This window comes from Coturnix japonica, chromosome 4, assembly GCF_001577835.2.
Source record: "Coturnix japonica isolate 7356 chromosome 4, Coturnix japonica 2.1, whole genome shotgun sequence".
NCBI classification, from domain to species: Eukaryota; Metazoa; Chordata; class Aves; order Galliformes; family Phasianidae; genus Coturnix; species Coturnix japonica.
In genome coordinates this window covers 18,867,133-18,883,575 of record NC_029519.1, presented here as the reverse complement: position 1 = coordinate 18,883,575, position 16,443 = coordinate 18,867,133, and the positions used below count along the sequence as shown (strand labels likewise).

The window sequence follows — 16,443 nt, the reverse complement described above, 5'->3', positions numbered from 1 at the left end:
ATCATTAACATATCTTCAAAACTGTATTTTGCATGATTTCCAAACAGTGAAACTGCCAATCTCAAATTTTATCTTAAAGGATCCCTATAGAGAATTTTAGTGGTTTAAAATACTGTAAAGCAAGGATACTACTAAAGCCTAATTAAAATGGAGCAATAAAGACATATATTAAAAATGCATTCTACAAAATCGAATTCAACTTAAAAAACATCTGCCAGAAAAATTTAATAATAATAATAAAGAATTGGATGCTATTATGATCTTGAAAACCCAATATATTATATTTCATCTAAAAAAAATCCAGGAAATACCTCCTACAGTTAAAGCTTGTAGCAAAAACTTCATCTTTCTTAGAAGTAAATATAGCTGTGAATATTACTTCTATATAAACTTTCTGTGCATGAAAAGAACAGAAGTTAAATTACAAGGGCCAAATAAAAAGGCAGAAATCTCTGACAAACCTTTGAAATTAGGTCTTATCCTGGGATCATAGCTGAGTAATAGCCTGTTCAAGATATTGCTTGTAGAATTAGCAGGTACTCTTGCAAGGTCTTCAGCTGATTGCTGGCTGTAAAAAGAAATGCATTAGTTACTACTAAGACAGTGTGCTTAAAGTTAATTCATTTTCAAGCTGTGCCGTCTCACAAGCAAAGCAGTCTCATCACGCACTTGCTTGTGATGCTTCCATACTTTTCAAGAAGCTGTGACAAACATGACAGCTCTCTAACATACACTAGCTGCAAACTTAAGAAAGACAACAGATAATAAGTACTGTAAATAAGTAAGAATTTCACTAACTGCTCCTTCCCTCAGTACACGTATCCAGAAGGACATGATAACTTCATCAGAAGAAAACAGCCACCTGAACTATTTATAGTGACTGTCAGATTAGGAACACAAGTAAACTGACAGGCACTTCTTAGGTGCCAAACTACACAGAGGCTTTGGCAGCTCCCGACTTTCAGCTGCCAGCACCAGTGAGCCCTACAAGACCTCAAACAAGTAGTAATGAAAGCTTTGTTATGGAAAGCAAGGCTTTGCACGCAGGTTGTTTTTCAGAGTAATCTTAAACATCTTTGTTTACCTTGTTATTGTAAGTATTATTAATATTGGGTATTAAATTAAAACCATCAGTAAAATTAAGAAGGACTTATGACAGGTAAATACAGCTACAAGAGAAACACAAAAATGAGAGGAATAAAAAGCAAGAGTAAGATGCACAGATCTCCATCCCACCAATAACAGGCTGCTAATGCCCTGTAAATGAACATTTATGCCGTCTGTAGAATATGTTCAGTAGTGATTTCAAATTTTGAACTGTTGTAATCAGCTTTCCAGTCATTTTTTGAGTACTTTGCTGACTCTCTGTCATTAGAATAACCAACATGCCACATAAAAATGTCAGTAGTATGTCTTTACTGTATGTACAATAACCCTGTGAGAATGTTGTAGCAATCAAATAACAGCAGGGTTTCTAACCTCTTCAAATAACTGATAAATTTACCTTCAAAACATTTTCCTAAAGTTGTGTTTACAGCTTTTCTTATTTGACTTGAATTTGAATCATCACATACTTAAAAGAACTGATTTATTTCTGTCTCCTCACAGTTTTCGTTCAATATTCAGTGATGGCCTTCACCAAAGAAGAGGCTGTGAGAGAAATACCATGAACCGGCTCCATATGTTTTCCTTGCAGATACCACTAACTGGACAACATGAAGACATAAAGCTAATTGTTAACTTTATTGTAACCGGAACAAGATTGAAAAGAATATTAATTTAACTGGAAAAAAAAAAGGTAGGCAAGCACTTCATACACTCTATCTAATACACAAAGATCTGTGGCTTTGCTTCCTTGCAAGTCACACATCTTAACACCTAACACACCTACATCAGGTGCCTACTGAAGTTGTATTTATAAAGCACAAGCTATGGAGTTTGTTTCTAAATCATATATACCCATTATTCGTGAAATATCAAACCAAAACTAATGAGCAGACTTAGATCCCAATCTGTTTTATATTTCTGAAATGCATTATTCAAAGAAGTTCATGAAATAGTAATGATGGCAATAGTCATTAAACAGTGATGATCTGAACCATGTGGAACAATATGAACACATAAACTAAATACAGACGCTTGTAAAATGCAAGGAGGAAATGAGAAAAGAAGCTTGAGAAATAAAATGAGTGAGCATCAAACAGCAAAAGAAAGCTAAATACAGCTGATAGTCTGACAGGTTTATTTGTCTCTTCAATTAAGAGGAATAAAGCTGTAATTTTGTGAGATCTGAATCTCACAGCAGAAGCATGTTAATACAGGGTTCTGCTCAGAGGTCATCCGCGAAGTCGGCAAAGGTTGTTTCCTGCACAGAGAAGCCAGTAATGTGCTGAAGACAGGATGGCAGCACTGCTGTCTGGTAAGGACTACCATGGTCACATTCGCTGCAAGGTTGTGTTTTTAAGTTAAGTGTCATGTGCACACATTTTTTCTTATTTATATAAGAACCAAGTGACACAAGAGCATCAGCTGCTTTGAATTAGGGAAAGAAAGAAGCCCAGAGTCAGTCATCATTGGTTTTTTAAAGGTGACTTTGAATGAAGTGGCTAGAATAGCCGCTGGAAAAAAGCTCTGTGGAGCCTAGCCATACTTTCACTGTGATCTTTCATAGTAACTTGTCATTGAACTACTCAATGAGCAGCATCTATGCTACCAAATATTTCAGAAAAAAACCTCGCTGATGAAACATATCTGGATTTCACTTGCATATCAATAAAACAGAGGTGCAGTTTTTGGCAAACTCAAATACTACGTCACTTCCAGAGTGACAGATTAGCTGAATGACTTCATTAACCACGGCAGGATGGATTAGGCACACAGAGCAACTGGCTGGGACAACCCAAGTCACTGATGTTCCAGCTGAAAACACCACCACTCCTGCTCAACTGGCCATTCCAGACTTCATAACAAAGGTGTAAATTATACTAGAAAGAAAGAATTTGAGCTGAAATCTTCCTTCCCCAAAGAAACAACAATCCCATTTTCTAAAGACTGATTCCCACACAACACCACTCACATTAACCAAAATGTTACCTACCATCTCTTCTTATCTGTCCTAGAATTTTTATGTGAAAAGCTCCTAACTAGCCAACAGTTCCCCTTAAATTTCCCCCAGTTAACACACATTTTTAATATGTTTACCTAAGCTTGCATGGAATGCATGCATAGCTGATGAAAAACATAAGGAAATGGAACAACATTTCTCAAAGTAATTTAGCAGTTCTAGCCAAGACACAGTGAATACCAAGCAAAGGCTAATGCAACTGAAGTCTCACCATTGCCGTAAGGGGAATTTAGAAAAAAAACAGTGATAGTAAAGCTAGAAATGCCTTGGTGAGAATTTTCCCTAAGCAACAATTCTGGGGGAAGGGACAAAAAAAACCCAAAAAACCACAAAATGTCTTCTCATTTTCTGCAAGACATAAGAAGGCAAACAGTGTTCTCACTTTACAAACGGTGTCTGCAAAATCAAGAAGGAAAACAAGTACTCCGAGTCTGTCAGCACGAAATACCTGTGGGCAATGACTGGCCTCTCTCCAGTCTGCTTCTGGTATCACTGATGAATAAAAGAATGACTGTAAATAGCGTACTGCATAGGATACACAGTGAGGTGTCCATCTCCTTCCACTGCAGCTGTACATATTTTATAGCTGCCTCTGGAGAACACGATGAATATTTTAAACTGATACAATAGATGATTACCATCATAATTCATTAATCAACATCCAGAAGTTTAGATGAGTAGGTATGCATGGCAAAAATGAATCATACTCTTGGTTTGTAATTTATATAACTTCGTTACATTTGTGCCAGGCAACTATGTCAGAAGACATTACGTCTCTCCCTGTTGGCTTATCATGACATCTACTCCCAGAACTCACAAAAGCTACAAGTAGACGTTATTGCAGGCAGAGCCCCATGGGAATGACTGGAGAAAGGAATGCCAACAATATACATTCTACACAAATGGGAAAGGGAACCTCAGTTGTTGTTTTCACTCACATATTGCCCTGATCCCTCTTCTTAAGAACCCATTACCATTTTAGGAGAAATGAATACAGTTTTTACTTACGTCATGACAATGAAGGAAAAAAATAAGCATGTGTCAGAGGGAAACGAATTCACAATCCATCTTACAATACACTGCAGACCAAAGAGTCACGCTGCATGTTTTTTCCACTGTCAGCATTTACTTAGAGCTCAATTTGGATAAGCTAAAGTCAAGCTTTGCCTTTGCATAGATTACTGCCTGACAGAGAAAAATACACATTCCAACTACTGTTATCTCCCACAAAATTTCCTACGTAACACTGAAACAACAGATTTAATATAGTTAATCTAATATATGTGATGGAAACTGTCATTTTAGTCACATAATGTGGCAGCAGATATCTGAAAATGATAAAAATAAGTTCTGGGGAACACACTTCCCAGACACGAACTATCAATGTTCTGCTTTGCAGGTGTTAGATTTTCTAAGTGTAGTAACTCAAAGCATAAAAACAGTTCAACGAAAATCAAATAAACACTGTATAATTCATTTGAATGATCTTTATGAACTCTAGCATGCTTAATAGTTACATTTTCAAACAGTACAGCCTGACTTCTCTACTATGGGAGAGAAAAATCACAGTCCCTCCAATGCAAACTCAAACTGCTTGAATTATATTAAAACTACAAATCTCAGAGTAACAGTTTATGAATGCTCACAAATGCAGTTGACAGCTAAACATTTAAGATTAGATGTGCAACTTCAGTCCTTGAATCTGGAGGTAAACTGGTACAGTGAACAAAATTTCCTTGATTGTGCAACATGAAACATCAATCCTGCTGGGGTACTCTGAATCATGGTCTGAAATAGTTCCTTTTCATCTGCAAAGATGTAGTTCTTTTTCATCTGAAAGACCAAGAACTCCCAGTATGGGCATGTAAGCAAGTTTCCTGAAGCTGGGGATGTGAATGGCTCAGTTAGTGCTGCTTCTTTGGTTCTTGCCTATCAGAAACACCAATGGTTAGCTTTGATTTCACATTCAGCACTACTCCATGATGAGGAGCCTTTATATGGCACTCTGAACTGCTATGTTTTAGCCTGAAGCATTATCAGCAGACAGAAGTTTAAGCAGAACTACAGACATCTGTCCACACCTGCCCCCACATCCCAATCTTTTTCTAGACGTGTGAACACCAAGAAGATCAATGCATACATCCTGAAAGGAGCATCACCTTGGTTAGAAAGCATAAATGGAGAGACATTTGAGATAATCTGCCTTTCAGAGATTTACATGGTGGTAATGAGAGTAGAATGTAGTCCTATGGTTTTCCTCACCCTTAGTTTTAAGCTAGTTTCATGAGCAGACCAGAGATCTTTCTGTCTGGAGGCCCTTTCTGTATGAAGTACAAGGCTCAAGTATGTAACTTTTCTGCACAATCCCATTGCCTCATTACTGTAATGCTCACATCTGAGTGAGAATTTCTCACTAGGGAGGGAGGATTACTGAAAGAGATTCAGCCTACCACAGTTAATTACTGTTTTACAAGAGAACTTATGTTTTGCTTACATAGCCTTATCTTATACTCCCCAGCACACTTATCCATTCTGAATACAAATTCTCAGACCTCCTGGAATGTGGTCCTGTCTGTCTGGGATCATGGCTTTCCATGAGGGCTACACGTTACAGGATAATTAAACCACTGGCCAATTGCTGTTACCACAGGGCAGAAGAATTTTTACAGGAACCAGAAATGGGATTTGCAATGTCTTCATTTTCAGAGTGACTGAAATGGAACTGTCCCCACAGATAAATTCAGGCTGCTGTTTCTACTCCATTCCACCTTCTCCCACAAACTGCATCAACTCTACCATCACATCTACAAATTAAATTGCTCACAGACTATCAATAGTGTCTTCTACAAGATAGGAGGGAACGCTGACAGAGATTTCCACTTTTCACCACTTGCATTTGAGGGTTGATCACATGCTATTGATAGAGAGACCACATAGACCCAAACACTTGGTCAGAAGAATAGTCCAAGTTCACAGGAGGGTGGAGAGGATCTAAGGTAGAATACTTTGACTTCAGTCTTTATGGAAGGAGCCTGTCAGAATCTGCCAGTTAACCAAGAGAAATGTATAGAGCAGTCTTTCATACAGATCTATGCTTTAAACACAAGCAAAGCTTTTTTTCCACTCAGTCCTGTGATCTCATTTTTTTTAAAATAAGCTGTTTATTGAACCTTGGCATTTGTGACCTTTCTAAGCTTCTACCCTGGCAGATGGCATAAGCCATGTTTTCTGGAGGGCTTTGAGGGCCATTTCACAGCTTTACTGTGATATGCTTTACTGAATACAACCCAAAACACAATTTGTATTCCTGTTCTGTGGGTAAAAAGTCTCTACAGGTATCATGCATTTAATCATCCATGTGTATATAAACCTTTATGTGGGAAAATGCACATAGGTGGGAAAGGATGCTACATAAAAGCACAGTCTTGAGATCAAGAAGAAAGAATAAGATTCAGAGACCAAAGAAATACTCTGTTAGACTCTCTGGGGGACCATCAGCAAGTAAATGTGTGCAGGTGAACAGCTGAGTCACACTAAAACCGTAATTAACGGGGATAGCTGTGACTGTGAGCACAGTGCTAACTGATCTTATTAGCTGCTATTTGACACATATCTCTGTGCCTTCTGTAACCAAACTTCCCTCTGCTTGTAATTTAAATTGAGTAGAGATTGTGCGAGGGGCTTTGAGGGAGACCTTCTGGGTTACCAAGGACCGTGGGATAACAGCAACAGCTGCAACACTGTAACATAACTGAAGTATTATGACACACATGCACACACACACAAAAAAAGGAAAAACGTTCTTTAGCAGTGCTTTTATAGAAAGTCACAGCTGCATGCCCAGCATGTTTACCAGGAACAGGTATGAGAAATTATGGAGAAGTTACGCTAAGGGAAAGTCGCAACATTAGACAAAATCTGTTTTGACCACATCTTCCATCCCAAACATGTCTGTCTATACATCTTATTCTCAACATCAGTCCTCACCGTGACTAAAAGGCGGCAGCTCCTTAAACCTCCTCTGCCATCTGGCAGCATTGTCAAAATAACGCCAGTACTGGAAGGGAACTCACAAGTGCCTGTTCCAAAGGCTGTCTCTGCCTGGGGCAATTCAAACCAAATAGCCACGTTTATCTGATCAAAACTGCCCAAATTGTTCACATAGCCTTAACTCACATTAACAAGAAATGTAAAGCAGTCACACTTGTGCTTAACCTTCGTGGCACACTCACACAAAGAGTCATAGTGCAATTGCCCATTCCATATTCTTTTTTAGACTTTAAACTTGTAACACTCCTTCATTGTTTCCTACAATGCCACTTCACGGCTCCTGTTTTCCATTCTGCTAAGACCCTGCAGACACACAACAACTTGCAGGAACACAGCAATGTGGAGTAGCCTCCAAATGGAAAATAACAGAGGAAATACAGCTGGTGGACAATCTGTGACCAAGAAATAGATTGAGTGACTAAATCCACCTGTGTCCAATACCAAGTCATCTGTATTCACTGCAGTGAATTTCATAATAAGCTCTGTAACCTAATAAGGCTGTAATCTATAGTATTCTTAAAGGATTTTCTTCAAGAGCTCAACCTGTTTCTTTTCTTTCTTTTCTCTTTTTTTTTTTTTTTTTTTCTTTTTCCATTTTGAATGTTTTCCATAGAGAGAAAAGGTTTGAGTTTTGTATCATCAAAGCTTCATATTGGTCTATGCATCTGTAGTAACTGGCTTCCCAGATTTACATGAAAAACTGCCTATTGCGCCTATTGCAAACTTTAAGGTCCAATATATCAGTTTGTTAATCAACAAACATCTGAGACTCAGACAAGTATAATTACTCTGTTTCATTCAAAAAGCCTGAGGTAAGAAAGAAAATAATCTAAACTTTAATGTGATGCCTTATATCTGTCTGAGGAAGTAGTAGATTATAATAAAAACAAGTGATTGAGCATCAGCTTCATGAAACCCCTCTAAAGCAAAAGATGGGAAAAAAACAGTTCCAGAAATAAATAAAAATAAGATGGCTATTCGAGCCACTATCACACAACCAACAGAGAAGTATGGCATTATCACAGAATTATAAATAATCACAAATAAGAGTTTTTGCTCCCAGATACAAAATAGTATTTTCCTAAATGAAGGAAGCAAATATCTGAGTATGAGACAATAATGAACTTTTAATGAGATTTCTAATCAGCCTGTTTTCAGCTTATTCTAATAGTTAATTTCATGCCAGAGATGCATATTTAGCTACAGCTCATGTGCTGGATATAAATTAAAGTTCAGGTGTGCTCATTTCTCATACAAACATGCTCAAGTCCAATACCTAAACCAGCCCTAACAGCACCCATTTCTGAATATCAAACTACAGAACTCAAGCAGTGTTACCAGACTTGACACAAATATTTTCTTGAAAAATTATTTGCATATAGTTGAATTTCCTAAATGTAAAGTTTATTTCTTATATAATTACTAGTGATTTTTATTTTCTCAAGGAGGTAGAATGTAGTTTTTTTGCATGTTGAAAATAGACAAGAGGCATTATTTTTTACAATAAAGCTTGAAATTGTATTGTGTTAGTAACCAACAGAAATTAAGGGCAGATTAAAATTTTAATTTAAAAATTCCCTAGGAATTTGTACCACTCAATCACACAAACGATGCAAAATTCCTTTGTGCATTACTAAGGAACTTTTCATTCAACCATTTCCTCTGAGACTATTTTTGGTCTCATTACTGAATTCCCACTCCACTACTTGCATCATATTTTGGTTTGTTTCTGAGTAAAGACTCGGCCCTTTTATTTGTCCACAGGAAAAAAGCATAAAGAGTAAGCCATCTCTTTTACAGTTCACATTGTCATCAACTACAGGTTGTGTGAAATTTTTTTAGAACACGTGAATGGCTGAAAGTTTGTCATCAACAGCCTGAGTTAGGACAACAGGACAGAGCTCACCTGGACTGTCCACTCACTCACTTAAAGGTTCCATTGCCAGTTACAGACCCAGCAATCCTGCAGTTCCACTACCACAAGTGACTGCATCTCAAGCAGCGAACTTCAGCCAAGTGAGACACCAACAACTTGTTTGTTACTCAGAAAATGACAGAGTTCACCACTATGGCAATTAATTCTAACAAGCAGCACTATACATGTGGATACATCAATCAAACATGGAAACCTGCTAGGATTTTCAGAGAAAGCTTTCACTGTCTGGAATGTAAAAATTATAAAAAATTATAGCATTTATTCACCTCAAATAGTGGTGACAAATGATGTCACATTCATACATTTCAAAACTGACTGGTATCAAGAACAGTGTACCAGGAAATTCTGTGCTTCAATGTTCTGAACTGTAATTAAGATCATGCTAAGAGCAGAGGGAAGTGCTGGCTGCTTTCACAAGACCGTGGCAGGTCTGGATTCTGCTTCCAGCTGTGAAACTTGCTATCCTATGACCCCAGTGCTTGTGCCCACCTGGGAAACCATGACATTTCTCCCACTGCCAAAAGTCCTTACATTAACTCAAGCAGAATGCTCTGTACAGAACTCAATTATTCAAAGGAAACATAGTGGATATGGGTCATTTCAAATGAGTCGTGTCACGTTTGAGACCTGCATGGTAATGTTTTCAAATCCAAAGATATGTCTCATCTTTAGAGTTGATATAATAAAAGATAAGAACACTCATATGTAGAAATTATCTAAAAAAAAAACTCCATTACAGATGAACATCAATATCAGCCATAAAAACTGTAAATTACCAATGGAAGCTGTTAAGACATTAGTTCTATTCTGCACATGTTAAAAGAAGGACGAGCTTAGCACCTTTACAAAGCTAAGCAAACCAGAAACTGAACTTCAGTACAACAGTTTCAGATCTTCTTAGTATACTCACAATATGATGCTAGACAGCAAAGTACTGTACAGTACTACACTATTTAGTGCCCATAAATATCAAGACACAGGGTGGGAATCCCCTGCAAACATTTTTAATCATTGTTAAGAATCTGTTTACTATTGCTTAGACTTTTCATTAAAATAAATTACTTGCTGTAGAAGAAACAAATTAATTGATAGAACTCAGCTATGTCACCTGTCAAACTCTCATCCTCTCATTCTTACTCTCCATAATTGTTCTGTCAAAATAAACCATCACCTTCCTTGTCAACTGCCCTTTCATTTTCATTGTTAAAATATAGCAGAATTATGATCAAGCAAGAATGTAAAGGAAACATGGAACGCACGATGGACAGAGGTATTGCTTCTTTTTTCCCTTTCCTTTCTTTGAAGACTTCTCTTTGGAGTAGACTTCTTCCACCCATAAGGAGAACGAGACAAAGAAGAAAATCGCTAGCAGGAACTTCATCTTGAAGATTAAAGTTCAGAGAAACGTTTGGTCTACGGGAAAAGAAAATTAATAGGTTTATGTAAGTAGGGTCATATAGGGCAAACGAGAACACAAGTACAGAAGGTAAACAAGTATTTCATTAAAAAAAAAGTTTATATATATATGTATATATATATATTTGGTCTTAGCTGTCATGGGAGAGAGTCCATTGAGATGCAAATCTGTTATTAAATTAATTTAGGTAATTTTCTGAGCATCAGATAATTTCCCAAAGTTAAGAGAATCACAACCAGGTACATATTTAAGTGCAAGACAGCTTCAGCGTATTTAAAACATAAACGAGATGATCTTCAAAGGGTACCTAACTCAAAATCCTCAGAAATCTGGTATGAGAATTCCTCTCCCAAAACACCATGTATTAACTGCATTAAACACTGTTAAATGTGACCAATCAGTCATTTACCAAGACAGAACTGAGAGCACTCTATGTGCTGGGCACACATTAAAAAAAGTAACAATTTCAATTTATCAGAAAGGCCACACATTCAGTCTTACAGATGGAAACGTAAACATCAGTGACTATTTTGCAAGGACTCTAGACGCAGAGTCAGCACTAAACGGGAAGCGTAAAGACGCCTTTAGCACAATGCAGAGGGTTCGGCGTTACCCCACCCCTTTCGATTCACCTGGGACGCACCTGGCCCCAGGCCGGAAGCTCAAGCCCACTTGCCCAGGGCCGCAGCCACACGATACCCTGGGTATGTTATATTTTCCATTCTATAGCTGCTTGCCATGCGACCTCTCCTTAGGCCAGCGGGAGACCTCACGGATTCCCCAGCACCAGCTGCACTTCCCACTTACTCAATTACCTATAAGACTGCCTCTCCCGCACCATCCGGAGGGTCATTTCCATCCCCCTCGCAAAGCCCCAAGCCAACCCGGATCACCGACATAGGGGCTCCGCCGCACACAACCGAGCCCGGTGCCCCCTCGGTTCGGCCCAGCCTCGTGCAGCCCCTACCCCTCAGCCACCCGCCCGGCCCCGCCGCCGCCGAGCGCTGTCCGAGGTGCTGACAGGGCCGCCGCGCCCGCCCCACCCGAGGAGCCTCCACTGGCGGGGCCCACGCGGCCGCAGCCCCGCGCTCACCGCCACGCACGATCGCGTCCGGGCCGGAGCCGAGCGGAGCGGAGCCGCCGCCGGTAACTCCGCGCTCAGGGCCGGCGGCAGTCGGAGAGCCGGCGGCGGGGCATGGCGAGGAGCGGAGCGGAAGAGCGGCTCCGGCCAGCGAGCCCTACCTCCGGCGATGCTCCGCGGCCAGTGAGCATGTGCGGAGCCACGGCGCGGCGGCCTCGCAGTGAGCATGTCCCGCCGCCCGCACATGGGCACTGCGCGGCCGGGCTCGGGAGGGAGGGGTAGCGTGCTATCAGCGGTGGGTAACCGTGTTCTGCTAGTGCTCAGGATGGGCAGGAGCAGGACGGTGTTGTTGCAGAGGGGCATGGAATCACAGAACAGCTTGGGTTGGAAGGAACCTCAAAACCCACCCAGTCCCAACCCCTGTTGTGGGCAGGGCTGCTCCCCATCAGCTCAGCTGCCCAGGGTTCCATCCAACCTGACCTTGAGTGCCTCCAGGGATGCGGCACCCAACACTTCTCTGGGTGGCTGTACCAGGGCCTCACCTCTGCATGAAAGCTTTCCTCCTAAAATCCAATCTTATTCTCCCCTCTTTTAGCTTAAAACCATTCCATTTTTTCTTATCACTGTCTGCCCGTGTTCATCCTTCCTGACTTTGTGTTCTACGAAGCAGGAGCTGTGCTTATGCTTCATGCTTGTATTACAGATAGCCCTTTGGCCTAAATTTTCAAGCAGGCAGAGATTGCTGCACAGTTAAGTAGCCCTAGGTCATCAAATGTCCACCCCACACTGTAGTTCAAAGGCATAATCTCCATCTGTCTCACATTCCTTTTAGCAGTCAAGCCACATAAAACTGTCTGTTCCCAGGTCTTCCAGTTTTGCTTTCCAACACTGCCACTATACGCTGCCAGAGCTTCTATCCATGCTATAATGAAAGAACAGCACAACCTGAAGATGCACAAACCACTCCCAACCATCCCTTGACACAGCTCCATGCCATTCCCTCACGCCTTGCTGTCACAGAGAGCAGACCCTGGAGCTGCATCCACCATGAGGCCTCCCCTCAGCCCTCTCTGCTCTGGGCTGAACAAACCAATGGGACCTTGGCTACTCCTCATACACCTTGCCTTCCAGACCCTTCGCCATCTTTGTTGCCCTTCTTTGGATGCTCTGCAATATTTTTAAGCTTTTCTTATATTGCAACAACCAAACCTATATACAGTGCTCAATCTCTTCCTTTGCCTGATAGCAGTGCTGGGTCTGATGCACTCCAGGGTATGGTTGGCACTTCTGGCTGCCCAGGCACACTGCTGACTCAAGATAATACTCAGATGATAATTCCAAGGTCTTCTAAATTAGCTGCTGTAAACTATACTTATAGTGCCACAGATGTGTGTACGTGTGTGTATCAACATATGTGCATGCAGATGGGAAAGCGCTGTCATAGTCAGGTCATCTGAAGGTCACAGGTCTCTCAAGATGTAGTTTTTGAGCTCAAACACAGGAACTTGCAAAATTAAACAAAGCAAAGTTGTTTCCTGAAACAGCAAAACCCAGAGGCTTCTTACAACACTCTCCACAAGCAGAAATAAAAGGTAGAGGAAGCTTAGTTTTAAAAGCCCTTCTGAAGTTTATCTCAGGAATAGAAACCAAGGTGTTACAGCTGCTCTATGACTGGCATTAAGCACATTTGGGACTGGGTGCCTACTGATTACAGTTTCCATTTTTCTGCATTTTAATTATGTTACTGGAGATAAGGACATAAAAAATAAGAAAGAGATCTGCTTCAGATGTGAGGATGAATGTGGTTTGCATTAAGAAAGCATTACTATGGAAGAGAAGCATAAGCACCTCCAGCATGCGGTAGTAGCAGCAGCAGAGCAACAAATCACTCTGAGCACTACTGCAGCAGGGCAGGCTGTCTGCACTGTGCTTCTTGCAGCACTGAGCCTGGCTGCTTTGCAGCTCATTCTGTGCACAGATTGTGAAACTGCCTCCTTTGGGGTTTCTGCAAACCCTCTGGTGTTTGCAAGTACGTCCTTCTGCAGGCATAGGTACATACTTAAAGGTGAGTGATAACTCACCAGGACAAAGCATAAAATAGAAATTAATGCCATCCACCCCCTGGAGTTGTATAAAATAAGAGTATATGGCTGATGTCTTCCTGTGGCTAATAAAAGTGGGATATATGAATGCTTTGTTAAGTTATCTAATGTACGCAATATCTTTGTGTCCTGCACCTCACAAATAATAGCAAATAGTGCAAGAAATACTTCAATAACTCATTGTTTTTAAATGCACCTAAATGAAATAGGTGTCAGTTCTGCCCACTCTACTGCCTCACTCAGAGCTGCCAGAAGAAGCTGGCGCTCTCACTCACAAGATTCTGAAGGACAGCCCATGTTTCATTCTGGTGTTGCTGGTGTTGCACTGCAGTGCCAGTAGAAATCTTATTAAAGATACAGGACATTAGTAAAAGTTTTACTAATAAATAAATGTATAAGGGCAACGCCAGCCCTCTCTCTGCGTCTGTTGCATTATTAAAATAGAGGAGTGGACCTGGGTATCTTTTCTCTGTGTACAACTGCTGCTGCATCTGCTGTTGGGAAAATTTGACTGTGCTTATTTCTCTGATTCAGAAGTGATCCCCAGGCATTCCTGATCTTACACATTATCCTCAGCTCTAGAAAACAGTTCTAAACCATAGGTAAAATATAACAATATCTTCCCTAGTGACCAGCCCAAGGATATTAGGGAGCCTTTATTTTGCAGTAGCAGAACTTTGCTAGTTCCACTAGTAGTAAAGTAGGAACTTTACCAGCTCTGCAGTAAAGTAGAGCTTTAGTAGAGGAGAAATTGTGACTGAAAAATAGAGCTTCTAACATCAAGTAACAAACAAAATGTTATTAAAGCATTTATCAAGCTTTTTTTCAGGAAACTGAAACTGTGTTTTTAAATTCCTAACAACAGAAGAACCCATATTGTAGCTTTCAGATTAATTCACTTAAAAAAACCAGTCAGCCACAAGACCCATATGGATAGTAAATCAGGTTTCATTAGCTTTGGTGGTCACAAAAGTTGTCTTGGTTCACTGTACAGTTGGAACAGTACAAATATAGTTGGAAATAAAAAGCCAGACAGTGACTAAGGAAAAGGACTCACCAACTCCAAGGCCTTCAAGATAGGTGCTTGTCAATGTCAAGGCTCACCACAAGAACTCCACAAAGGAGCAATCTCCAGAAAGAGATGCTGCCTTAGTGGTGGTCAGCCCTTAAATGGGATCTGGGAGAAGTAGAGTCAAGCTGCACCCCTTCTAGGATCACAGCTGAATTACCTTCACCTGTGCTCCTGCAGCTGACTCATTGCTTGCCTCAGATGGTTAATCAGAGGTTCAGGCTGTGATCAACCGTTTCCCTTACAGTTTGCAGTTAGGAGTGTTTTTATTTCAATATCACTTCTTCAGTGTCACAGAATACTGAAGGCTGCTGGAATCTCTTTCTCCTGCTTTCTTTTTATATAGATATGTATATGTCTTTTACATAAAGAAGTACATATCTTTATGGCCTAATAAGATCTAAGAAAAATAGGCAAAACAGGACTTTGGTATCCGTGACCAGGACTGTGAAAGATATGTGATTTCTGAAAATACTGGTGATTTTAATTCCATTTTGAAAAACAGACACTTTAAGCAGCAAACCCAGCTTTGAACAAAATAACAAACAGACAAATAAGCAGACAAAAGATGATATAATCTGTCCTCCTTCATGTTCCAGTCCCTCATCTCTCCTTGGTACAGACAGTACAGATAATTCTTGCAGGATGGATCTGAATGCTGGCAAATTCCAACTGCTATGCTTTGGTGATCTAAAATGAGGACTTCTGGGAGAGCTGTGCGTGCACTCTTAAAATTGAATGAAATAGCAATTGGAAATGTGTGTACCTTGAAACATGATATTGCTGGTAAATATAAGAAGGCCAATGTATGTTAGGCTTTATGTATTTGATAAAGAGTTTGTCAGAACAGCCATGGCATATATTGATTATAATAGACATAATCGTACTAATGCTTGTTTTTTACAGGAAGCGACCACGTGTCTTATCGCTATTGTGAGTATTGAGAAAATTGGGTCAAGTAAGATGCCCAAAACACATGTTCCTTGCAGGAATATTCATTTTATTACTTGAATTTCCAAGGTAGCTAGCTATGCCTTTGCTGACAGATCACCACATGCCCACCACTGTTTAACTGTGTATGTTACCCAAATTCCTCTGCTCTGTTATTGATAAAAATGAATGTACTGTAGCAGAGTGACCCCAATGCTGAGGAAAAAAAATCACCAATAAAAGAACAGAGTACATGTCCTGTAATCACTGGAAGGATTGGTCAACAACAAAAGCAGAAGTAAATTAGCATACAAATGTCCATGTGTCACATGGACAACTGAAACTGGAAGATATGAGTAGTAAGTAGCTGTTGATTCCAGGGTTTTGTAGTATAGTCACCTAAAACATTAAAGTTTAATCACTGGAGCTAATAAGATTTTCATTACTCATAGCAGTGGGTTATAAGAAATAAATATATAGATTTCAGTGTAATAAGCCATCTCCAAAGAGATTAATTTCATAGTTCCAATTGTGCAAATAAATCTAGGAACTAGTACTAATTATATTGCTATGGGAAATTCTGCATGTTTCTAAATCTCAGCTTCATCAGCATGAGAAATTTATTAACTGTCAAAAAACACCTCTCTTTGCTTTGGAATGTTTTACTAGTGGCACTGAAGTAACTTTAACCTTTTATGCCTTGTAGCACCCACAGTGCTGTGGGACAAAGAAAG

At 40.0% G+C, this 16,443-nt stretch overlaps 1 protein-coding gene across 4 annotated transcripts in view; it reads right to left on the bottom strand.

Moving 5' to 3' along the window:
- Positions 1-14,840, bottom strand: part of GLRB (glycine receptor beta) — a 47,279-nt gene extending 32,439 nt beyond the window's left edge. For 2 of the 4 annotated variants that reach the window (XM_015860994.2, XM_015860996.2), the window contains exons 1-3: positions 11,621-11,779; positions 10,370-10,523; positions 462-568 (exon numbers count right to left, since the gene is read on the bottom strand). In XM_015860994.2, the coding sequence (XP_015716480.1) occupies positions 462-568; positions 10,370-10,491 (229 nt within the window). In that variant the 5' untranslated portion in view covers positions 10,492-10,523; positions 11,621-11,779. Of the gene's footprint in view, positions 1-461; positions 569-10,369; positions 10,524-11,620; positions 11,853-14,767 lie in introns of those variants that run through there. The other 2 variants (XM_032444354.1, XM_015860995.2) reach the window with 2 other exon arrangements.
- Positions 14,841-16,443: the final 1,603 nt, after the last annotated feature.